This window comes from Neolamprologus brichardi, chromosome 18, assembly GCF_056152115.1.
Source record: "Neolamprologus brichardi isolate AB-2024 chromosome 18, ASM5615211v1, whole genome shotgun sequence".
Classification (NCBI taxonomy): Eukaryota; Metazoa; Chordata; class Actinopteri; order Cichliformes; family Cichlidae; genus Neolamprologus; species Neolamprologus brichardi.
In genome coordinates this window covers 5,818,658-5,845,469 of record NC_142121.1, presented here as the reverse complement: position 1 = coordinate 5,845,469, position 26,812 = coordinate 5,818,658, and the positions used below count along the sequence as shown (strand labels likewise).

Below are 26,812 nucleotides of genomic sequence, written 5' to 3'. Positions count from 1 at the left end.
TCAGGGTTTTGGAACACAATTTAAACCAAAACACAAAATTTACAGGAGATGTAAAGTTTGATGCCAACAGTTTTTATTGAACATATAAGATAAAAAAAAAGCTCTCTAGTATGTTCGACATAAGCACATGGAGGCCTAAAGCAAACAAAGATAAATAAAGATGAAGACTCCCGGGGAACGTCTGAGCTCCTTTATGGGAGATGAGTCATCAGCTCCTCCTCCTTTATTATATAATTATCCATATTTTATCTTTAAACTGAATTATCTACAATCTTAAACTGGATTTATTTAATGTCAAAATGGAACACAACACTGTTAAAATGACACATTAGTCCATAAGTTATGTTATAAATGATAAATGAGCTTAAAATATGGATCACAAACAATACAAGAACATGGATCAACTTGTCAACATTGTCATTCCCTAAAATACTCCCTTTCCATCTGAAAAGCACTTCCCATTAATGTCAATCCAACTACTACATGGGTAGTTTTTGATATTTCCAAGTGTGATTCTGAGAAATAGTTCTTTTATATCAAGACCCAAAAATATCTCAAGCACTGTTGAGGCCATGCCAAAGAAAATGAAGAAACTTCAGTAAAGACAAAGCCCATAAACAATAAAACAATGAGGTCAATCCAGTGTATAAATTTCATTTAAAGAAAAAAAAACAACAACCCCACCACCAAACAAAATCCCAACAGCAGTTCAGGCAGCGTACAAGTTAGCAAACAGTGCAAAGTTAGTCAACAGTCTTCTGCGTCAAACACCTTCAAACTGTGAACTTCGGAGAAAAAACTGATTTCAATAAAGGCTACCTCACACGTGTAGTTGTTTTTTCAACAGATATTACCAAGTGTGTTTTGGAGAAATAGTTCTTTTTACATCAGGCCACTAAAAAATATCTCAAGCACTGTCGAGGCCATGCCAAAGAAAATGAAAAAACTTCAGCAAAGACAAAACCTATAAACTATAAAACAATGATGTCAGAAAAAGGTGATAAAAGTGCACACATTTTATGCTGCAAGACAAACTTTTTGTCTTGTCCATGTGTCAAAACAGAAACTGAGCTTCCGAAAGCCTTTTTAAATTTTCAGTTTTCAATGACCCAAACACTGTTTATGTGTTCTACCATCACCATTTTCTAAGAATGAAACTTAGCATGTAGCATGTTTTCCTAATTGCATTTGCAACTGTAGTGGAGAACTAAAATGTTTCACACAGGTGCTGCAACAGTGTGGTTTCTCACTTTTGTGAACTGGCATGTGTTATTTCAAGTTTCCTTCTGCCTGAATCTTTTCCAGAGGTGCTACAAGAATGTGGCTTCTCACCTGTGTGAATTCGCATGTGAGTCTTCAAATGATTCTTCTGAGCAAATCTTTTCCCACAGGTGCTACAAGAATGTGGCTTCTCACCTGTGTGAATTTGCATGTGCATATTCAAAATTTGTTTCAAACTAAATCTCTTCCCACAGGTGGTACAAGAATGTGGCTTCTCACCTGTGTGAATTCTGAAGTGTCTAGTCAGATCTGACGTCCACCTAAATCTTTTCCCACAGGTGGTACAAGAATATGGCTTCTCACCTGTGTGAATTCGCATGTGTATCTTCAACGGACCCTTCGTATTAAATCTTTTCCCACAGGTGCTACAAGAATGTGGCTTCTCACCAGTGTGAATTTGCATGTGCATATTCAAAATTTGTTTCAAACTAAATCTCTTCCCACAGGTGGTACAAGAATGTGGCTTCTCACCTGTGTGAATTCTGATGTGTCTAGTCAGATCTGACGTCCACCTAAATCTTTTCCCACAGGTGCTACAAGAATATGGCTTCTCACCTGTGTGAATTCGCATGTGGCTTTTCAAATTTGATTTTATATAAAATCTTTTCCCACAAGTGCTACAGGAATATTGTTTTTCATTTGCATGGATTTCCATGTGTATTTTCAAATGGCTTTTCTGATTAAAGCTTTTCCCACAGGTGCTACAAGAATGTCGTTTCTCACCTGTATGAATTCGCATGTGTCTAGTCAAGTGTGACTTCCAAAAAAATCTTTTCCCACAGGTGCTACATAAATGTGCTGTCTCGGAATTTTGAACACTCAGGCCTGATACGATTTGCTCCGACTCATTTCTGTGCAAGTTACCATCCTTGATTTCATCCTGATCTGTGTCAGGAGATTTGTGAGAATGGAGTTGGTCACTGCTTGGTTCTGGTTCACTGTGGTCACTTTCTTCACGAGCAGGAAAAGTTTCAGTCTCCTGCTTTAGAACAACCGTTTTTTCCACTTCAGTGGTACGGAGTTCCAGCTGTTCCTCTTTAATCTGTGAAGGATCCTCCTGGTGTAGACTGGAGTTCTTCTCCTGGTTACAGACCTGCTGATTTGTGAACCCATCCTCGTCCTTACAGTCATGTTGTGGAAAATCTGAAGGGACATATCAAAAAACATACATTTGAGAAATTACAAGGTAAGCTTAACCATTAGCAGGTCTCTACATGGTAAGCATATGGCTTAGATATACCTATGAAGGCATGTTGTGGGGAGAAACCGTTTTGGTGCTTATGTGAAAACCATTTTGGCTGCTCATTTACAAATTCAACAAATAATATAAACAGATCATCTACAATGAGAAAATAAAGACGATATATATATAATCAAACAAAAGCACAAAGTGGGATCTCTTAAAAATTTTTATCAAAGTGCACAAAACATTTAAAAGTTTACTTAAAATATTCAAAATCTTTACAGGACACTCACTGCAGGATTTATTTATTTATTGTTTATATTAACCATTCATTGCCTTAAAGTTGGGGAGAATGGGAGGTAGAGCCTTCAGCTTTCAGGCCCCTCTTCTGTGGAAAAAGCTGCCAGTTTGGATTCGGAAAACAGACACTCTTTAAAAAAAAAAAAAAAGAAGAAAAAAAAAGAAAAAAAACAAAGATTAGGCATAAAAATTTCCTTTTTGATAAAACATACATTTATGGCTGGATCAGGTGGCCCTGATTAGGCTCATTGAGATTTAAACTGGGTGAGAGAACCAATCTTTCTTATACCTGGGGGTATAGAGTTCCACAGCCTGGGAGCAGAACAGCTAAAAGCTCTGCTTCCCATCGCGGTGAGGCGGAAGGAAGGCACAGAAAGCTGGATAGGAGAAGAAGATCGAAGTGAGTGGACAGAAAAGGTAGTGCTTAACAGGTCAGAAAGGTAAGGAGGTGCGAGGTTATGAAGGTGAGCAGAAGAAGCTTGTGGAATATCCAGAATTTCACTGGGAGTCAGTGAAGTTCCTGAAGAACAAGGGTGATGTGCTGGTAGGAGGGAGTTCTGGTGATAATGCGAGCAGCAGAGTTCTGAACCAGTTGAATCTTATGGAAGGATTTTTGGGGGGAAAACATGCAAAAGAGAGTTGCAGTAGTCAATGCGGGAGGTAACAAGACTGGGCAAGAATGGATGTAGACTGGGTGACAAGAGAAGGACGAAATCTGTTAATGTTGCGTAGATGGAAATAGGCAGAACAGGTGAGATTATTGATGTGAGATTTATAGGAAAGTGAACAGTCTAGGATGACACAAAGGCTCTTAACCTGAGGAGAAGGGAAAACTGTGGCGTTATCGATAGTGAGTCAGAAGTGGTTTGCCTTCAAAAAGGTTGGATTTGGTGCCAATAAGGAGGATTTCAGTTTTATCCTTATAGAGCTTCAGAAGGAGTAATACAGGTAATATTAAAACCAAGTAGCTGCTGCCATTGTTGGAAACTGGAATTGGCTGGGCCACGCTATGAATCTTGGGATAGGTTGGGCAGCAAAGGATACACCCGACCCATCCTTCAAATCTGGAAATGAAGGACACATTTGTCGGCCGCATTTGGAGGAGTCTTTGAATTTGGACAGCCTTCATCGAGTCGCTGTAACGCAATCAGCCTACAAATGCAGCCTCTGAAGGATTTGATTTTGTGGCTCAAGAGTTGGGAGTTTGCCTTGTAATCGGAAGGTTGCCGGTTCGATTCCCGGCTTGGACAGTCTCTGCCGTTGTGTCGTTAGGCAAGAGACGTCACCCGTTGCCTACTGGTGGTGGTCAGAGGCAGCCTCGCCTCTGTCAATGCGCCCCAAGGTGGCTGTGGCTACAATGTAGCTTGCCATCACCAGTGTGTGAATGGGTGGATGACTGGATATGTAAAGCGCTTTGGGGTCCTTAGGGACTAGTAAAGCGCTATAAAAATACAGGCCATTTACCATTTGATTTTGATAGTCGACGTAATCGTGACTAGTCGACAAGTCGTGGCAGCCCTACCTTACAGTATAAACCCCCTTCAGGACACTGTTGTTGGGATTACAGTGGGATGCAAAAGTTTGAGCAACCTTGTTAATAGTCATTATTTTCCTGTATAAATCGTTGTTTGTTACAATAAAAAAAATTCTCAGTTAAATATATCATATAGGAGACACACAGTGATATTTGAGAAGTGAAATGAAGTTTATTGGATTTACAGAAAGTGCAATAATTGTTTGTTTTTGAGGGTTTTTTTTTGCCTGTCCCGTTTGGCTCTTTTGCTATCAGAATTATTGTCTAAAGGCGAAGAAAGCTGCCCAACGGATTTACTTTACCAAATGGACCATTCCAGCCTTGCCGTAATGGTCTGTTTGATTCACATTTTATTGTTTATTTTATTTTATTTTCACTTGCTAAATACGGGACAGACTTGACTGGGGAAAAGAAAGGGGAGAAAGAAAGAGGGAAAGAAAAATAGCAGGGAAGAGGAATGGTGATAAAGGGCAAAAAACAAAAAACAACAAAATAAGCAGACAAAAAATGCATATATCAATCACCTGGATCACCTGTTGAGAAAGAAAAATGGCAGTGGTTCCCAAACTTTTTTTGCTGGGCCCCCTTTTGTTTTAAAAGAAAAATGTTCGCGCCCCCCCGCGTGCACACACACGCACTAACACATCCTCCAACCACACACACCCATATTTTGCTCCATTGCGGTTTATTTCACACCTCAAACATTTAGTAAACAATTCAGCAAATACAAGTAATCTGCAATAAATTACAGGTAGTAAGAAAATAAACTACCAACTAATTTACGCTACGTCTGCACCTACACGGGTATTTTTGATAATGCAGCCGTTTGTAAACGGCGTTTCGAATCACCAAAAACTGCGATTTTTTAAAAACTCCTTTTTTGCGTTTACGTGTGGACGAGGAATACAGAGTTCGTCACGCAACGTCAAAGGTATGTGCCTTTTTTCACATCACACTGTGCGCCACGTTGTGCGCCACGTTGTGCACATGAGATGAATTGCAGAATGGCAGATAGAGACAAAATACTGTTAATCTGACTATCTGCAGGTTTTACACGCAGTTACTGTCCCTCCATTTACAAAGGCAGAGGCGTCACGATGTGATTATTTTACAGGTAGTTGTTTTTTTCCCTCTGTAATAATATTCAACATTGCTATCAATACATTTTTCAAAAAAATGTCTCTCTGTGCAAAATAGGTTTAAAAACATAAACAACTGTGGGATACTGTTTGTCCGTGATTTGAACCGGGGGAACAAATCATGGCAGGATCGGCCTGATATTATTTGTATCCCACTGTAACTTTACTGTATAAAGTATAGTATAGTATGTATATCTCCAAAATGTCAGGAATACTTAGTCATTACAACAAGTGTTTGTGACTAAAAATCACGAATATGGGATACTGTTTGTCCGTGATTTAAAACACCCCAGCGCTGCTCCCGACGAAGGGAAAAAGCAATTCTGCTGATAAGACCTACCTTGGCACTTGTGCAGGTGAAGGCAATATATTTTATCACCATATTTTCTAGTATCTGGCTTAGAATGAAGTTGGTTTGGAAACATATTCAGCTATGCTTCATCTCCTGCTTTGCGTTTCTTTAGGCGCCCGTGCTAGCAGTGTCCAAGCGTTGTTCCCCCCCCCCCCTTTTCACCCCCCCCCCCTTTCATCCCGCCCCCCCGCCATGGCTCTGCGCACCCCTAGGGGGCGGGACCCACACTTTGGGAAGGTCTGATCTATGGGAATATAACAGTAAATACTAAATATTAAACATTATTGTGCAGCACGTAAGATTGACAGCGCACAGTGTGCTTTGAGGTAGGAGCCAAAAAGGGTGTAGTTTGTGTGTGTGAGTACCCGTGTGTACACCTGTGAGCATGAGCGCACTGGTATTTAAAAGGTTCCTTCATGTAATGATCTGCTAGTGGGTGTGGGGAGCCACAGCTCCGTCCTCCAGGGCATGAAGCAGGTATGGAGGAGATCAAAACTCCAGGCATCCAGAGGCCCTCAGAACACAAGAAACCAAGGAAGACCAACAGAGGGGCGGCTGCGGCACTATCCCAGAAAGAGCTGAGGAGAGCCCCCGATGAGGGGTCACTCAGCACCCATGGAGCAGAAGCCAGGGGGAGTTGCAGTGACGTGCCGTGAGCTCCGCCGGCAGCCAGCTGTGACAGAGTGGGCCGAGACCCAGGCCGAGAGGCTAAGGGCACCCCATCCCGAAAGTGGCCCGAGCGAGCCCCAGGCTCCAGGCCCTGACAAACAGCCACTAGGAGTGAGCCGGTGTGTACCTGGACGCCCATCCCCGGACACAAAGAACCACCAATGCACCGATGCCTGAGGGCGTCTGCCACTGGCAGGGGAAGTGGTGGGGGGAGATAGGCCTCCATACCTTGGAGGGCCTGAGATGTCCCTAGAGAGGTGGTGTCTGATACCCAACCTGACATATAGACACAGACAAACAGGCACACACAGATACAAACATCCATTCCCACCCTCATGCTCTCATATGCAATTACTCAACACTCACCCAACGTGGAGACAGACATAAAGAGACACTGTACACACAATCACACTCCCTAAGCGTACCCTAAGCCCCAGGTCTAGGTAACCTTGCCCCTGGAGGGGGAAACTGCACCCAAACCTAGGTAGTGTTACCGTTTTCCCTGGGGTGGAGAGAAGCAGACTGCCCCGACTCAGCAGCAGCAGGGAGGCCCCACATTCCAGACCCCAATTGGACGGCCAACTCCTCCTCCTGGCCCCACGCTCCAAAAGGCCGCAGAGAACGGGGGTGTGTGAAGACTCCAAACCTCCCTCCGCCCGCTCATATGTAGTGTTGATGCATGTGTGTTCTAAGGTGCATTTAAAACCCAGGAGGGCATGGAGCTACCTGCCAGAGAGCAGCAGGTAAGCGCGTTGCCCCCCTCCCCCCGATAGCCCTCAATGTCTATGTGTATTTAAAATTGAGAGGTAGGCAACGACGCCAGGGGTGAGGTTGTACACCCTGATGGTCTTTTGGATACCGTGTAGCATGCCCACCCCCAAGATCCAATATGTATGTGTAATGAGAGTGTGAGTAATGTGAATTTCTAAGTTGTGGGATAAAATTGAGACACAGGCAGCCAGAAGGGGACAGAGGGGGGGATGCCTCCCCTGCACCCTGCTGACACACCTTTACCCCAAGGCCCTGCAATTGTGGGTGATTGTGGTGGAGCGGGAAAAGGGAGGCAGCTGGAGATGGGGAGGGAAGGAAGGGAGGGGCTAGTGACCCCTCCCTGGGGCCAGCTCCCCCGCTGACCCCAGTAGGCACCCCCATACCCCAGGGAAAGGGGTCCCAGGCCCATCCGGACCGGGGCCCAGTTCAGCAGTGCCGCCCCGCCCCACAGAGCCCGGGACAGCCCACCCGACCCCACCACAGAGAAAACTGCACCCACCTCGTCATCCACTCATCTTCCAGACTACACAAGACAATAGACATTCAGGCTGAGATCCTCAATCTCTCCTATATCTCCCCCTCCTGCAGAGTGAGTTCCTGAAGAGAGGAGACCTCCTGCAAGATGTAACAGCCTCCCCCACCAGTTGAAGAGCCCCCCCAGGTGGCTCAATGCACTGACAGCACCCTGCGCCAGGGCTGGGCTCCCATACACCCACCCGCCTACAACCCCAGCAACACACCAACCAGGACCCAAGACCCCAAAGCCCAGCCAGGGCCCCAGCCCACAGACGGAGCACCCCCAGAACCCCCAGAATAAATTCTGTTCCTTCTAATATATGTTCTAAGTATTTGATTCCTGCACCACTCCAGTCTGGAAAGTTTATCATATTATTGTTTTGTAATACTTTAGGGTTGTTCCAGATAGGTGTACGTTTGCATGGGATTAATGAAGACTCCGTCAATTTTAGAAACTCCCACCATGCTGTCAGAGAAGAGCTGATGCTGACGCTTTTGAAGCATTCATGTCGTTGGATATTTGAACTGATAAATGTTAGGTCTGAAATCTCTAGATTATTGCAAAGTGCTTGTTCTACATCTAGCCAAGGTTCGTCTAAGAAGGTATGTTTTAGCCATCCTGAGATAAACTGAAGAAGTAGTGCTGGTTAGGTAGTTCTAATCCTCCTTTATCCTTGGTCTTTTGTAGTGTTTTTAAGCTAATAATTGGGGGTTTATTTTTCCAAAGGAATTTGGACATATATGAATCTAGAGACCTGAACCAATCTTGTGGCGGTTTAGTTGGGATTATTGAGAATAAATAATTTATTTTTGGTAAGACCATCATTTTTATAGCGGCAACCCTTCCCATGAGTGATATGGGTAGACATTTCCACCTAGCCAGATCACCTTCTACTTTCTTTAAAAGTGGGATATGGTTTAATTTAGTTCAATCTGCAAGCTTTATTTCCCGATTGCAGTGGTGTAGAAGAAGAATTATGGAAGGAGCAATTAATCAGAAGGACTGTAGATTTTGGCCAGTTAATTGAGTAATCTGATATTCTTGCAAACGAGTTTATCAATTCAATCACCCCAGAGATATTGGTTTGTAAGTTTTGGAGAGAAAGTAACACATCATCTGCATAAAGGCTGATTTTAAGTTCCACGTTCTTGCATTTTATGCCCTTAATTACTGAATTCTGTCTAATTGCTGCTGCTAGTGGTTCAATAGAAATTGCAAACAGTGAAGGGGAGAGTGGGCAGCCCTGCCTGGTGCAATAATTGTTTAAACAAAATCAGGCAGGTGCATAAATTTTGGCACTGTTGTCATTTTATTGATTCCAAAACCTTAAGAACTAATTATTGGAACTCAAATTGGCTTAGTGAGCTCAGTGACCCCTGACCTACATTTAAAGGTGAATCCATTAATGAGAAATAGTATTTAAGGGGGTCAATTGTAAGTTTCCCTCTTAATTTTCTCTGAAGAGTAGCAACATGGGGGTCTCAAAACAACTCTCAAGTGACCTGAAGACAAAGACTGTTCACCATCATGGTTTAGGGGAAGGATACAGAAAGTTGTCTCAGAGATTTAAGCTGTCTGTTTCCACAGTTAGGAACATATTGAGAAAAATGGAAGACCACAGGCTCAGTTCAAGTTAAGGCTCGAAGTGGCAGACCAAGAAAAATCTCGGATAGACAGAAGTGACGAATGGTGAGAACATTCCGAGTCAACACACAGACCAGCACCAAAGACCTACAACATCATCTTGCAGCAGATTGAGTCACTGTGCATCGTTCAACCATTTCAGGCACTTTACACAAAGAGATGCTGTATGCAAGAGTGATGCAGAGGAAGCCTTTTTTCCACCCACAGCACAAACAGAGCCACTTGAGGTATGCTAAAGCACATTTGGACAAGCCAGCTTCATTCTGGAATAAGGTGCTGTGGGCTGATGAAACAAAAAATGAGCTATTTGGGCATAACAAGTGGTGTTATGCATGGACTGGGAATCTTGTCAAAGTTGAGGGACACATGGATTCCACTCAGTATCAGCAGATCCTGGAGACCAATGTCCAGGAACCGGTGACAAAGTTGAAGCTGCGCCGGGGCTGGATCTTTCAACAAGACAACGACCCGAAACACTACTCAAAATCCACTAAGGCTTTCATGCAGAGGAACAAGTACAACGTTCTGGAATGGCCATCTCGGTCCCCAGACCTGAAAATTACTGAAAATCTTGGGTGTGAGTTAAAGAGAGCTGTCCATGCTCGGAAGCCATCAAACCTGAATGAACTAGAGATGTTTTGTAAAGAGGAATGGTCCAAAATACCTTCAACCACAATCCAGACTCTCATTGGAACCTACAGGAAGCATTTAGAGGCTGTAATTTCTGCAAAAGGCGGATCCACAAAATTTTGATTTCATGTCCTTTTTTGTGGTGCCCAAATTTATGCACCTGTCTGAATTTGTTTAAACAATTATTGCACACTTTCTGTAAGTCCAATAAACTTCATTTCACTTCTTAAATATCACTGTGTGTGTCTCCCATATGATATATTTAACTGACATTTTTTATTGTAACAACCAACGATTTATACAGGAATATAATGACTATTAACAAGGTTGCCCAAACTTTTGCATCCCACTGTATTTCCCTATATGAATAACATAGAATAGAATTGAACTGAGTGAAGGAGGCCATGTTAGAGAAACTGAAGAATCATTTATGCACAAATCATAGTGGCAGTTGTTTTTTTCTTTTGTTTTTTTTTTAATAGGATATGGGAGACGTTTCTTTAATAATGTCATATCACCTCACACAAGGAATGAGAGTTCCTGAGAGAGTCATGACTCTTAGTGCAATGGAACAGTGTTTGTATATTTTCTTAATTTTCTTCTCTCGTATGCTTTCATAAGATCAGTACCGGCAGTTAGCATTCTCTTAAAATCTGTTTGTATGTTTTATTTACTGGTGGCCACTTGTTGGTGTATATTATTAAAAAAAAGAAAGAAAAAAGAAACAACATAATTTAAAAAGATGTTTGAAACTCAAGAGGTCAGAAATTCCAACAAGCGGAGCATTTTTAAAATCAGGGTCAAACCTATACTTCTCTATAGTTCATAAACATGGAGCAGGACAAAGACAGTGCTCTGTATGTTATAGACATTCATCAACATCTGCTTGCAGCAAATCCTCTGTATCCAGTGGCCAGAGAAGATTAAAAAAAACCAGTTCTGAAAGAAAGTGATGATGGATTGGCCACACAATTAGGAAATCCACCAATAACATCACTGCACAGGCCAAACAAAGTGACAATATGAATGACAAAAATGTATATGCAGGAATAATTGACAATGTTTCAACTCATTGTAGGGTGTCTTCCTCTCTCTTGTACTCAACTTAATTATTTCCAACTTAGGACAGTCCTGACAGGGGCGACACTTGGAGGGCTAGACATTTTGGCTCATAGAATATTACGTCAGTTTCCTTGTTGCAGTTCGTCCTTAGATTTGTCATGCGTCTCTATAACATATCTCTGAGGTCTCATTAGGACCCAACGTGAATTAGATTTCTTAATACAAAACTGAATCTATCTATTAAAAGTTTTGCATACCTATTCTGTGCAACTTTACTTCAGGGTTCCACATGATGCCCAGCTCCTGCCCGGTCCATATGACGATGCCCTTGGTTTCCTGCTTCAGTGAAAGCTGGTCTTCTTCCTGATTGGTGGAGATTTCCTCTTGTTCATCTTTAGTCTGTAGAGGATCTGTGTCCTGCTGGTCCAGACTGGAGTTCCTCTCCTGGCTACCAACCTGCGGGTCATCCAGATCCTCATTTTCCTTACAATCACGTTGCTGTGGGAGGTCTTGATGGACACAACACACAAGAAAAAAGTTACACTGTGAGCAGGTCTCTCAGACCTGGGCATCAGTTCCCTCATGTGCAAATGGTTACTGGACTTCCTGACCAACCGCCCCCAACATGTCCGGCTGGATAACCACTGCTCATCTACAATCACAATGAACACCGGTGTACCACAAGGCTGTGTGATGAGCCCTTTCCTCTACTCCCTCTTCACCCACGACTGCAGACCTGCCGGTGGTTCTAACACCATCATTACTTTTGCAGATGACACCACGGTGATTGGCCTCATCAGTGACAACGATGAGGCCGCCTACAGGGAGGAGGTGGATCGTCTGGCTGAGTGGTGCGACACAAACAACCTGTTGCTTAACACTGAGAAGACCAAGGAGCTCATCGTGGACTACAGGAGGAATGCTGACCCACATCCACCCATCTACATTAAGGGGACGGCTGTGGAGCGTGTGAGCAGCTTCAAGTTCCTGGGAGTTCACATCTCCGAGGATCTCATCTGGACGACCAACTGCTCCAAGCTGGTCAAGAAGGCTCACCAGCGCCTCTTCTTGTTGAGGACTGAGGAAGAACCACCTGTCCTCAGACATCGTGGTGAACTTCTATCGCTGCACCATCGAGAGCATCCTGACCAACTGTATAACAGTCTGGTACGGGAACTGCTCTGTCTCGGACCGGAAGGCGTTGCAGAGGGTTGTTAAAAACTGCCCAACGCATCGCCGGAGCACCACTATTCAAATTCAAATATTCTCTCTCATGCAGTGAACAGCGGAGAATTCTGTCTACATGCAGAAAGTCATCATTTATGAGGCGTACAGCTTGCCACTCCAACTTGGTCCTTGTGGCCAATAATCCACTTTTCATCGTCTCAACATTTTTCTACATACTGTGTACAGTTCTGGACTAACATGACTTAAATCTGGTGGAATTTTTCGTTTTTTATTAAACAGAAGATTTGAAATCCAGTTTTTATTTTACTATGCTAACAGAAAACATTTCTTCAGTGAGGCAGTATCCCAGGCGGTAATGCACGTCATGTGTCTTTTTGACATTTTGATGAGTCATATTCATTTCTATATTATGAAATCTGTATATGACACTTTTACATACCTATTCTGGTCAGCTTTACTCCAGGATTCCACAACAAACCCAGCTGTTCTCTGGTCCAGACATGAATGCTTTCAGCTTCCTGCTTCAGTTCAAGCTGCTCTCCTTCCCCACTGATGGAGATTTCCTCCTGTTCCTCTTTAATCTTTGGAGGCTCTGTGTCCTGCTGGTCCAGACTGGAGGTACTTTCCAGGTCAATGACCTGCTGATCATCCAGACCTTCGTGTTCAACAAAGGGACACAAGAAAATAGTGACTAATGTGATGATAAGAAAGATCAAGAAGGGGTCACCTATTGAGAATTTAGCCTATGGTTTCAAGGGCTCTTGCATTCTTGTAGATGTTGCCACAGAAACATTCACTCATAGTCATTTGTTCATTGGATGATGTTGATAACCGTAGATAAATTAGAGTCTAATTTTTAGATGTGAGTGCCAGTGATCATCACACAATGTGAATAAACAAACAAACGAACGAACAGTAGCATGATCTGAATATGATCATGAAAGCTTAAAGTACTTTAAGACGGCAGACTGGAAGTCTTTGTTTTTTGACCAATGCATTAAACTATATATTTTTAGATATAAGTTGTAACAGCCGCCTGTTCTTACACTTGAGTCTAAGGTTTATTTTGAGCACCTGACGGCTCTTTTTTGCTTCTCATCTATAAACTCTCTCCACAACCTTTCAAATGATTGGTGGTCGAACAGAAATGTCGTGTTTGAGTCCGTGGTGGAGACCGCTTTGCGGCATAATTTGCATGGCAGAGTTTTCTGATCCGTGTAAGATTTATCATAACCAAACAATGTCCATCCTACAGGGGGAGCCCCTGGTTTAGGAATAACATCCTCAGTTTGTTTTGGCTGGTCCTTCTGTTTGGAGCTACCAGGTTCTGCCTCATCTTTATTGACAGCCAGTGAAGATGAAACCAATGAAAAAATATTGCTGTAAATGTGTTTTGCGACACCACAAAACAAACAATAGCGTATCATTCAAAACGATAGATGTTTTAATTTCATCATCAGATATATTTCGTCACATTGCACAATGTTAGCCTACTACAGGGGTTCCCAAAGTGGGGGGCGCAGAGCCATTGCAGGTGGTATGTACGGTGGCCCCTAGAGACAAAGCACGTACAAACTCCAAAACACTTGCAAACTCCAAAACACTTGCAAACTCCAAAACACTTGCAAACTCCAAAACACTTGCAAACTCCAAAACACTTGCAAACTCCAAAACACTTGCAAACTCCAAAACACTTGCAAACTCCAAAACACATGCAAACTCCAAAACACATGCAAACTCCAAAACACATGCAAACCCCAAAGCACATGCAAATTCCAAAACACAACGGAAGTGCTCCAGGACACTAGGGGCAGTGTTGAGCTCGATTTGCAAAATAAACGGCAAGTTTGTCTGTATGGGACGGTCTAGTCTCTGTCGCGCTTCCCAGGTTGCCTAGCAACCATGATACTAACCGCTGGAAACGTGTCATACAACTTTGTTTGACAGAAATGAAGGAAAACATATTTTGTTCATTTGTTTGTTTGTTTCTACAAGAGTTTTGTGTGATTTGATAAGTATCTGAGGTTGAGACCACAGGACAGTAAAACATGATTTTTGGGCTTCATTTCTGTACTGAACAGTCATTTAAGATTAGTTAGTAAATAACAATTAGCTAATGTTGTTCATGAGACTAAAGTCATATCACTTTGGTAATGTAAATATAATATGGCCAATATTATAGTTATTATATTAATCATTATTAGCTATTACAGCAGTGAACATGAACTCTGTGTCAAATACTGAGCCTCAGTACAGATTCAAGTTGCAGTTATTTATAGGTCTTATCACCTTAAATCTTCACTCAAAGACAAGTATCTTTGACAGTGCATATATAGGTGTATCATATATAAGAGAGAAATGTTGTTCCTTCAGTATGTTGGCATTACTAAATTTGGCTCATTGCTTACATACGTGTGTAAAAAGAAATTATATGAGCTGTGATAACTGTTTCTGATAAAATGAAGAGTAGACTGATATATTGAATATTCCTTTATTGGGTGAGAAAATCAGACCATGTCATAACTGCTTTAAGTCATACAGAATAGATATCAGAGCCTTAAACAGGCTGACTTCTGCTAAATGGGTCAAACTGGGCAGAAAGTCTACAAACACATAGCATCATTATAGAATATGATGTAACACTATAGATCAACTTACCTCAGAATATATAAAGTATATAAACAATTACAGCAATATGATGCAACAAACACAGCAGTGCTACTAATCCAAAATACTCAAAGCTTCATAGAACTGAAACAAACATTTATTTTTAGGTCCATTCAGCTGCTGATACATACTTTAGGTTTCTGAGTATTAAACTTGTTTCTTCCTTTCATAGTGTGTAACTTGAAGGCCCTGAGTACTTTCTCCCACACTGAAAACACTGGAATGATAAAATTATATTAACATTACCTAATAAGACTGATTCAGGACAGACAATTAGTTATGTTAAACTTTCCTAGCAGTCCTTCACAAACAGGGAACAGTCTGTCTATTCTCTCCATCTGTCAGCTGCTGCTGGCTCTTCCTCCTCCTCTTCCTCACACACTGCTGAGTCCTGGTGGATCATCAGGGGTGCAAAGCCTCACAGATGATGTGCAGCAGTGAGTCCCTCAGTCTGTCCTCACTCTGGACACTTGCAGTTGTCACACATGGAAATCAAATGCGTGATAAGCTGCAGGATTCAAACACAAGTGTAACTTATAAATACATGTTCATACTTTTATTACACAATCAGAGAGAAAGAAAAAGAGAGAGAGAGTGCAGGACAGACAGACAGGTGATAGTCTCAGGTGTACACACTGCTACAAAACAGCACAAAAGAAGGAGGACTGTGTTATTACGAAACAAGAAGAGTTCCCAGATGGTACAGTGGACACATGTGTGACTCTTGTGATTAAAGCACGTTTCTTTCAGCTTAACGAGTGAACCGTCAGCTCGTTCAAACACACGTTAAAGTCCATTTGGCTCGACACCACCGAACAGAGGCAGCAATATAACATAGCTAACATTAACAGTGCAGTGAATCCTGCTTGTGCCGTGATATTCAGGACTGCAAACCGAGCAGCATCACTGACTTTCAGCCTGTTGTGTTTGTGGATATATGACTGACTTTAATTATCCATAAAATCATCACATTCTCTGTAAGATTAAAGTCAACTATTGAACGGCGTATATTTTGGAGTAAAGGCTTTAAAACCAAGTTAGTACAAACATCGCTAATGTCACATAACTTTCCCGACATGTGGCCAACAGTAATGTTTTAATGTTCTTCATTATAAAAAACATTTGCGCATAAATAAGTGACATAATATTCAGTACTTACTTCTGAAAGTTTACTCTTCGGCGGCTCCGCTTCCGCCGTTTTTTTCGGCAAAATTATCCACACCACAGCCGCGCTATGAAATCTGGGATATGTTGGGCCATGAAGGCTACAGCGACCCATCCTTAAAATTCAGGGAAATTAAGGACGCATTTTTCGAGCAGCCTTTGAATTGGGACAGCCTTCGTCGTGTCGCTGTGACGTAATCGGCCTTAAAATGCGGCCTTTAAGGCTGCAGACCCCAAATCCGGTCATTGGTACATCCTAGCTTGTGTAGTTACTAGGTAACAAAAGCTCAACACTGCCCCTAGCGTCCTGGAGCACTTCCGTTGTGTTTTGGAATTTGCATGTGCTTTGGGGTTTGCAAGTGTTTTGGAGTTTGCAAGTGTTTTGGAGTTTGCAAGTGTTTTGGAGTTTGCAAGTGTTTTGGAGTTTGCAAGTGTTTTGGAGTTTGCAAGTGTTTTGGAGTTTGCAAGTGTTTTGGAGTTTGCAAGTGTTTTGGAGTTTGTACATGCTTTGTCTCTAGGGGCCACCGTAGGTATGAATGTTTAAAAAAAAAAAAAAAAGAATGCTTGGACACTGCTAGAATAACGGACAGGTCTTTTTGACGGGGCTCCCACACAAACACAAAGCAGAGGTTGAAGCATCGCCGAATATATTTCCAAACCAACTTCCTTCAAAGCCAAAGACTAGAAAATATGATGAAGCATATCTTGCCTTTGGCTTCACCTGCACATGTGCCAAGGTAGGTACCCCCAACAGAATTTGTTTCCCCTGCATCGGGAGGATGCGCTAGGCTGTCCAAATCATGCACAAACAGTATCCCACAGTTGTTTATGTTTTTGAACCCATTTTTTGATAGCAATGTTGAATATTATTACACGGGGGGGGGGGGGGGGAAAACCTACAAGTAAAATAATTACACCATGACACCTCCACCTTTCTAAATGGAGGGACAGTAGCTGCTTGTGTATATGCAAGTGTGTAAAAACTGCAGATAGATTCAAAATACTGTTAATCTTACTATCTGCCATTGCAGAAATTAATCTCATGTAAACAGTAACATGGTGCACAGTGTGATGTGAAAGGCACACATCTCTGACATTGTGTGATGAACTCCATATTCTTCACCAAAGGTAAATGCAAAAACTGAGTTTTCTCCAACCTTTTCGGTGATTCGAAACGCTGTTTACGTGCGGACGAAAGGACCAAATGCATAGAAAAATACCCATGTTGGTGTGGACGTAGCATGAAAGAGTTAATAGTTTTACTGCTACCTGTAATTTATTGCATTTTACTTTTGTTTTATTATTTTCTATCAAAGGTTTAATGTGTGAAATAACTGCAATGGAGTTCGAAAACAAAATATTGGTGAGTGTGCTTGGTGGGAATATTTTTTTCTATACGACATTACGGTGTTCTGACAAACCATCCTACTTTGGCAAAACGTCCTACCGTAAGTAGTTTATGCACATTTCTGCTTTCAAAGAGTAATTTCACCACAAATTTAAGTAGGTATGATGGTTTGCCGCTTAACTTCGCCCATCAGAGTATACTTGTAGCTCATATTCATAAACCCAGGATGGTTTGCCACTACATTTTACACATTAAAGTATGGTTGTAGGTCACAGTCACAAAGGTATCATGGTGTGGCACTTGATTTTACCAGTCAGAGTATGTTTCTAGCTCAGATTAACAAAGGTAAGACGATTTGCCACTTAATTTAGCTGTTAAAGTATGCTTGTAGATCACATTCACAAAGGCAGGATGGTTTGGCACTGAATTTTATCAGTCAGAGTATTTTTCTAGCTGATTTTCACAAAGGTAAGACAGCTCGAAACTTAATTTCGTATTGTGCGCATGCGCAGAAACAATCCCAGATAGCAAGGAAACATTGAAACAACGTTGAGTCAATATCAGGCGACGTCATTGAATCAACGTTGAAGTGTGACGTTGACCTAACGTCACTCTTGCACCCTTTTTTAATGTTGAAACAACGTCAGGTTTTGATGTTGAATCAATGTTGAAACCTGACATTGAAACAATGTCAGATTCTGATATTGAAACACTGTTGAGCTATGGTGTTGATTTTCCACCTCTTTCGCACAGTTGCTTTTTATTAAAACAACAGTTAAATCATGATTGGAAATCTACCTTTCTTTATAGGTATTTTAACCAATACTAAACTACTGCATGTTTCCATCAATACTTAAACCACCTAAACACATAATTGTACTTATTCCTCAAAGTGGACACCCTTTATAAAAAAAAAAAAACAACAACAAATGTCTCACAATGTATCATGTCAATATTAATATCCTAAAATAAGAAAGCATTGCATGTGATGTAACAGAGAAAAAAAATAAACAAAAAAAGGTCAATAGGCGTGTTTCGTTTGCTAAATACTTTATTAAAAGACAGTTTCCTATTTACATTTATATGTTTCACAGAAGTTTGTAATTTTTTACTCTGGGATGGGGATACATGATGTGCGTCCTGCACCACCCATACCCATACGATCTGGGGCGTATCGGAGCCATTTCTGCACTGCTTGTGCAAAGACAAACCTGGACATAGAGTTTGCCCCTAACTGCTGCGTCAGGCCATCTAGGAAAAAAATACACACACAAACAAACAAAAAAAGTGAATTAGAGCACATGAATAAGCTCTTGTTAACTGTCTTCAGCAGGGAGAAAGTATGTAAACTCCTAGGCTGATAAACATGAAAGTCACCAGGCGTAAATCTGCAAACTGCCGCATTTGATTCCCAAAGAGCTATGAGCTGTGATAAGTTATAAGTCTTAGCATGGTGTGCCGTGTATCCTTTAAAACAAAATAAACATGGGGTCCTCGGGCTGTACAACTACAACCCGAGGACTAAACAAGCCAAAGACCAAAGACTCCATCTCCAGCTTAACCGGACATGAAAGTCTTGTTATTAAGAAAGACAAAGTAATATAGCAAAAAAACTGTAAAACTTACCACCATATATGCATTTGCAGAGCGCTGTATCTTTAAATGCCATTTTTTGCTTTGTCTGGTCCTTGGTTTTTTTCCCTGCCCAGTTGAGTACCGAGGCCAGCTCGTTTGTAATGGCATAAGCCATTACACGGCGGACTCGCACCTCCAGTGTGACACATTTTAAGAGATGGAATTAGCGTGTCTCATGTCTTAAATGTGTATGCAAGTGCTTGTGTGTTTAATCAACAGGCCGTTGTTATGTATTTAAATCACATCTGACAGCTATTACACTTTATAGTTACAAAGTGTACATAACCTTTATATACTTACCATTGCCTTATTTGCCTCTTATGATTGAAAAGCTGCCTCTTCATTGTTTAGCTCCTCAATGTTGTGCAAGGGCAAATCCAGAGGCAATACCCCAGCATCTACCGATTCATTGCAGCAGGGATGGCGGATGGCTCTGACCTCCTCACGGAGTTCGTTAACAGCTGTCGTCAGGTCTGACAGCATAGCTAATATCTTTTGTGAGGTCGCATCTGTTTAAAAAAAACAATTCCAGAAAGATTAATGGCTTAAGCAGTGAGAGGCGAAAAACTAATATATAAATAATAAAACGCAGTTTACGTGTGGACAAAAGGTGCAAACGCGAGGTAGGTGAGCGTGCAACGTAAAGTTAGGTGAGCGTGCAACGTAAAGTTAGGTGAGCGTGCAACGTAAAGTTAGGTGAGCGTGCAACGTAAAGTTAGGTGAGCGTGCAACGTAAAGTTTGAATTGAGTGCGAATCGAAGCGGGTGCTCTCCAATCATTAAAAGTAACAAAGTCATTGAACACATTTATACAGTTACCTTTACGTTTATCAATCATATATCACAGATTTACAATTTTTTGTAGTACTATGCTAAAAAGCAACTACAGAGCGAAAGTCTGGGTCAAGCGCCGAGGCGACGGCAAGAACAAAGGAACCCTCGAAGCGTTAAGCTAGCTTTGTAAGGGAATATAACGGAAAAGTATGAAACGAAAATGTTTTCTTTGTTGACTTTGTTCGCAGTGCAATTTATTTGTTGCCGGATTGTAAGATGAAAGTAGACACAATTTCGGGCTCCCACATTTTGTCCGAAACTTTACATTAACAAGTTTGTTTGTTTTTTTACTGTTATTCAAATGCAACCGTGGAAATAACGAATAGAACAAAAGTCATTCATTCTTACCTTATATTAATCGTGGTGCAGGCCAGTGCAGTGCATGAACTGATGCCTTCTCCGGTCAATTCCGCTGAGAGTAAATCTAATGTCCCGCTCTACTGTACAAGACAATGGTTACCTGAAGGGATGTACCACTGTGAGAAGGGGGGCTATGGAATAGTCCAAGTGTTAGCAGCTGTAAGCGGTTTCATCAGTATTTCAGTGTTGTTTCAACATTGGATTTGTGTTGACATTTCAACCCTGACGATTCTGATGGTTCAGATGGAAAATCAACATCTGTTCAATGTTTCCTTGCTATCTGGGATGGGTACGATGATTTGTCGGTAGGATGGATTCTCAGAAAACCGGCTCAAAAGCCGCAACAGTAAAAAGGAGATGAATACCAGAGTGTTAGTGAGATAGAGGTTTTATCTTAAATTGGCATAGCAGGTTGGCTAAAATGGCTACCAAGGCAAAGACTAGTGAGCTTCCTGAAAGCCTGCGTTAGGTATGCTTTTATCAACACCAGACTAGGTGGGGCCAATTAGCACCAGCTGAACATACTGAGGAGATTAGGGGCTAAACAGGAACGTAACAGGTGGCTAGTAGCCTTCAGTAATAGCAATAATTCACACGGCAATAACGAAATACATTTCAAACTACATTTGGGCCATTTATTTGTAATCTGTAGTGGAAAACATTTTAAGAGTAACCTTCTCAACACTGCACAGATATAGCTGCATACACTTTACTGGGGTGTATTACTAGTTTAGATCAATGCATTTATGCAAAGCATTTAGATCATGCCCAAGTAAATCATACAATCCCGCAACCCCCCACACCTCCACAAATTTACACACCTGTATTGTGTGACTTTATCCCGGGTCTGATATTAAGCAGCCTTAGCTGACGGATCTCCTCCTCATACTGGACGATCGTTTTTTCAAACTCTGAGAAGATTTCTTCTGCAGCAGTAGTTAATCTCTCCTTGATAAACTCTCTCAGATGCTGAACTGAAGACATTATTGCAACAACAACCGATACCGCCAAACCAACGTCTTCCCACTTAACTCGGGATCTCTCAATGGCCCCATTGCCGCTATTCTTCTTTTATTGCTCTTACGGTAGGCTGGAGGTATCAAGGGCGTAATACTGCCCTCATCAGGTCAGTCCAGTCCAACATAAAGTCTGGTACTTTGCAGAAAACTGCAATTTTGCCATGAGATTATTAGTGATATCCTGGAATAAAGAAAGAAGAAAATACTTTGATTTAAGTTTGATTTATTGGAAAACCCTTTAGTTTGATCCAGCATTAATCATTTAACAGAACAAAGAATAATCCCTTCATTGATTATAGTCACTTTAAAAATAATTATATGTTTTGGGTTTTTCTTTTTTTACTTTTTCATTACATTTAATACATAAGGTCAGTCCTGGGTGATAAGATAAGAGATAACATCAGATAAGATTACCTTTATGAGTCCCACATGTGGGAAATTTATTTTGTTACAGCAGAAAGTTACATAGCAAAAATTAGAAAACACTGGAATAGGATAAGATGATAAGAATAAGAATAAGGTACTGTACACAATAGACTAGAATAAAATAAAATACTATATACAATAGAATAAAAATCTTGTAGTGTTTATAGGAGATGTAAAACCACAGTCATAACAGGGGTTTACCACCATGACACGGACCCCAGCTCAGTGGTGCAGCCTCAGCAATGAAGGTGCTGAACATGGTCCATTTAGACTCAATGTTCCCAGTCTCCCTCTGAATGGTGTTGAAACTCTGCCAGAGGAGACAGTGACGATCTCAAGGACAGGGACTTTTGCTATGTAAATTACTAAATTCACTTGAGAAAAAATATAAGTAAGTTAGTATCAACTAGTGGTAGGACTGAGCTAAAGTGCTATCTGGGTTGATCCAGGTCACTCACCACCCCTGGTGGACACAGGTCAAACTTATATTAGACAATAGAAGGAATAAATAAAAATAAAGCATAAACAAATTTTCACAATTTTCAAATTGTGAGTGGGCAGAGAATTTCTACATGGGTTAAATACATAACAAGACCACCTATCTATACGCCAAACGAGATTAATTACACCTGTCTAATTCACTATATTGCCACTGAGGTAAATGAAGTGCAGCCTGCATGGTGTAATAAAATAATATACATTATGAATTAGTATAACACCTGTTAGTTACTTCTTTTCAGGACCAGCCTAGTTTGGTTCTGTAGAGAAAAGCACTTTTGGATTTGCTGCCTCAGTTGTGGTCTGGAACCTGTACGTCGGTAAGATTAGAGCTTCCAGTGACTGTGAAGACTGAACCCAACTCATACAGTTAAGACGATTCTTGAATTTTGATTTAATCAAGCTTTTGATACAAATTGGTGTTACGGTAGCTCCGAGTTATTAAATTGCATGCTGTTTTAAATTCATGTTGGGTACCTCCTAAGGAATTGTTGACCGCATTAATTAAGTCCACTGTAATGTTTAATTGGCTAAGTTAATCTGAAAATACCATTGCAGATTTGTTTGAATAATCTTTTTTCATGTCACTGATGGTGGTATAAAAAAGGAAGACATGCTCTTAGCAGACAGGGGAGTTGTGTGTTCAGTGTTTGCTATTATGTGCTCCACTTTTGTTCTGAAACACAACTTCAGAAGACATTGATGGAGTACGGTTGAGGACCTGGAAAGTGAGGACGAGAATCAATGAACTTAGTATGATTAAGCCCCTTGAATGTGTTGAATCTTCCTGGCCAGTTGCTTCACCAAAAGGCAGATCACACAAAGCCCTGTTTAACAGCTCGTTTGGAAGTACTGTTAGTTTTTCAAAGAGCAGCAGGATTGTGCAGTCGCATATTTTAAAAGCTTTTCAGAATTTCTACAGGCTGGAAAGATGTTGATTCAGGGTTTCGGAACACAATTTAAACCAAAACACAAAATTTACAGGAGATGTAAAGTTTGATGCCAACAGTTTTTATTGAACATATAAGAAAAAAAAAAAGCTCTCTAGTATGTTTGACATAAGCACATGGAGGCCAAAAGCAAACAAAGATAAATAAAGATGAAGACTCCCGGGGAACTTCTGAGCTCCTTTATGGGAGATGAGTCACCAGCTCCTCCTCCTTTATTATATAATTATAAATATTTTATCTTTAAACTGAATTATCTACAATCTTAAACTGGATTTGTTTAATGTCAAAATGGAACACAACACTGTTAAAATGACACATTAGTCCATAAGTTATGTTATAAATATAAATAATAAATGAGCTTAAAATATGGATCACAAACAATACGAGAACATGGATCAACTTGTCAACATTGTCATTCCCTAAAATACTCCCTTTCCATCTGAAAAGCACTTCCCATTAATGTCAATCCAACTACTACATGGGTAGTTTTTTTAAACTGATATTTCCAAGTGTGATTCTGAGAAATAGTTCTTTAATATCAAGACCCAAAAATATCTCAAGCACTGTTGAGGCCATGCCAAAGAAAATGAAGAAACTTCAGTAAAGACAAAGCCCATAAACAATAAAACAATGAGGTCAATCCAGTGTATAAATTTCATTTAAAGAAAAAAAAAAAAAAACCCCACCACCAAACAAAATCCCAACAGGAGTTCAGGCAGCGTACAAGTTAGCAAACAGTGCAAAGTTAGTCAACCGTCTTCTGTGTCAAACACCTTCAAACTGTGAACTTCGGAGAAAAAACTGATTTCAATAAAGGCTACCTCACACGTGTAGTTGTTTTTTCAACAGATATTACCAAGTGTGTTTTGGAGAAATAGTTCTTTTTACATCAAGCCACTAAAAATATCTCAAGCACTGTCGAGGCCATGCCAAAGAAAATTAAGAAACTTCAGCAAAGACAAAGCCTATAAACTATAAAACAATGATGTCAGAAAAAGGTGATAAAGGTGCACACATTTTATGCTGCAAGACAAACTGTTTGTCTTGTCCATGTGTCAAAACAGAAACTGAGCTTCCAAAAGCCTTTTTAAATTTTCAGTTTTCAATGACCCAAACACTGTTTATGTGTTATACCATCACCATTGTCTAAAAATGAACTTTAGCATGTTTTCCTAATTGCATTTGCAACTGTAGTGGAGAACTAAAATGTTTCACACAGGTGCTGCAACAGTGTGGTTTCTCACTTTTGTGAACTGGCATGTGTTATTTCAAGTTTCCTTCTGCCTGAATCTTTTCCAGAGGTGCTACAAGAATGTGGCTTCTCACCTGTGTGAATTCGCATGTGAGACTTCAAATGACTCTTCTGAGTAAATCTTTTCCCACAGGTGCTACAAGAATGTGGCTTATCACCTGTGTGAATTCGCATGTGTATCGTCAACGGACCCGTCGTAGGAAATCTTTTCCCACAGGTGCTACAAGAGTATGGTTTCTCACCTGTGTGAATTCGCATGTGTCTAGTCAAGTTTGACTTCCAAAAAAATCCTTTCCCACAGGTGCTACATAGAAGTGCTGTCTCAGAATTTTGAACACTCAGGCCTGATACGATTTGCTCCAACTCATTTCTGTGCAAGTTACCATCCTTGATTTCACCCTGATCTGTGTCAGGAGATTTGTGAGAATGGAGCTGGTCACTGCTTGGTTCTGGTTCACTGTGGTCACTTTCTTCACGAGCAGGAAAAGTTTCAGTCTCCTGCTTTAGAACAACCGTTTTTTCCATTTCAGTGGTACGGAGTTCCAGCTGTTCCTCTTTAATCTGTGAAGGATCCTCCTGGTGTAGACTGGAGTTCTTCTCCTGGTTACAGACCTGCTGATTTGTGAACCCATCCTCGTCCTTACAGTCATGTTGTGGAAAATCTGAAGGGACATATCAAAAAACATACATTTGAGAAATAACAAGGCAAGCTTAACCATTAGCAGGTCTCTACATGGTAAGCATATCGCTTAGATATACCTATGAAGGCATGTTGTGGGGAGAAACCGTTTTGCTGCTTATGTGAAAACAGTTTTGCTGCTTATGTGAAAACCATTTTGGCTGCTCATTTACAAATTCTACAAATAATATAAACAGATGATCTACGATGAGAAAATAAAGATGATATATAATCAAGCAAAAGCAAGAAGTGGTATCTCTTAAATTTTGTTATCAAAGTGCACAAAACATTTAAAAGTTTACTTAAAATTATTCAAAAACTTTACAGGACACTCACTGCAGGATTTATTTATTTATTGTTTAGATTAACCATTCATTGCCTTAAAGTTGGGGAGAATGGGAGGTAGAGCCTACAGCTTTTCAGGTCCCTCTTCTGTGGAAAAAGCTGCCAGTTTGGATTCGGAAAACAGACACTCTTTTTAAAAAAAAAAAAAAAAAAAGGATTAGGCTTAAAAATTTCCTTTTTGATAAAGCATACATTTATGGCTGGATCAGGTGGCCCTGATTAGGCTCATTGAGATTTAAACTGGGTGAGAGAACCAATCTTTCTTATACCTGGGGGTATAGAGTTCCACAGCCTGGGAGCAGAACAGCTAAAATCTCTGCTTCCCATTGTGGTGAGGCGGAAGGAAGGCACAGAAAGCTGGATAGAAGAAGAAGAAGATCGAAGTGAGCGGACAGAAAAGGTAGTGCTTAACAGGTCAGAAAGGTAAGGAGGTGCGAGGTTATGAAGGTGAGCAGAAGAAGCTTGTGGAATATCCAGAATTTCACTGGGAGTCAGTGAAGTTCCTGAAGAACAGGGGTGATGTGCTGGTAGGAGGGAGTTCTGGTGATAATGCGAGCAGCAGAGTTCTGAACCAGTTGAATCTTATGGAGGGATTTTTGGGGGAGACCATGCAAGAGAGAGTTGCAGTAGTCAATGCGGGAGGTAACAAGACTGGGCAAGAATGGATGTAGACTGGGTGACAAGAGAAGGACAAAATCTGTTAATGTTGCGTAGATGGAAATGGAACAGGTGAGATTATTGATGTGAGATTTATAGGAAAATGAACAGTCTAGGATGACACAAAGGCTATTAAGCTCAGGAGAAGGGAAAACTGTGGAGTTATCGATAGTGAGTCAGAAGTGGTTTGCCTTCAAAAGGTTGGATTTGGTGCCAATAAGGAGGATTTCAGTTTTATCCTTATTGAGCTTCAGAAGGAGTAATAAAGGTAATATTAAAACCAAGTAGCTGCTGACATTGTTGGAAACTGGAATTGGCTGGGCCACGCTATGAATCCTGGGATAGGTTGGGCAGCGAAGGATACACCCGACCCATCCTTCAAATCTGGAAATGAACGACACATTTGTTGGCCGCATTTGGACAGCCTTCATCGAGTCGCTGTAACGCAATCGGCCTACAAATGCAGCCTCTGAAGGATTTGATTTCGTGGCTCAAGAGTTGGGAGTTCGCCTTGTAATCGGAAGGTTGCCGGTTCGATCCCCGGCTTGGACAGTCTCTGCCGTTGTGTCCTTAGGCAAGACACTTCACCCGTTGCCTACTGGTGGTGGTCAGAGGCAGCCTCGCCTCTGTCAGTGCGCCCCAGGGTGGCTGTGGCTACAATGTAGCTTGCCATCACCAGTGTGTGAATGTGTGTGTGAATGGGTGGATG

The 26,812-nt window shown here is 41.2% G+C and overlaps 2 protein-coding genes across 3 annotated transcripts; both read right to left on the bottom strand.

Moving 5' to 3' along the window:
- Window positions 1-1,246: 1,246 nt before the first annotated feature.
- Window positions 1,247-21,261, bottom strand: LOC148097498 (uncharacterized). Of its 2 annotated transcripts, XM_087832134.1 has the most exons (6): window positions 21,099-21,261; window positions 12,710-12,925; window positions 11,340-11,591; window positions 2,375-2,424; window positions 1,711-2,257; window positions 1,247-1,584 (listed from the first exon to the last, which is right to left on the bottom strand). In XM_087832134.1, the coding sequence occupies exons 1-6, from the start codon at window positions 21,259-21,261 to the stop codon at window positions 1,247-1,249; spliced, it is 1,566 nt and encodes a 521-aa protein (XP_087688260.1). The 2 variants fall into 2 exon arrangements, with proteins under 2 accessions (XP_087688260.1, XP_087688261.1); XM_087832135.1 differs by lacking the exon at window positions 11,340-11,591 and having other exon boundaries at window positions 1,247-1,332; window positions 1,585-1,752; window positions 2,005-2,424.
- Window positions 21,262-24,316: 3,055 nt separating this feature from the next.
- Window positions 24,317-25,773, bottom strand: LOC148097497 (uncharacterized). Its single transcript, XM_087832411.1, is given in 3 exon segments — window positions 24,317-24,443; window positions 24,445-25,084; window positions 25,716-25,773. Coding segments are annotated over 3 exon segments (825 nt in total).
- Between the last annotated feature and the right edge of the window lie 1,039 nt (window positions 25,774-26,812).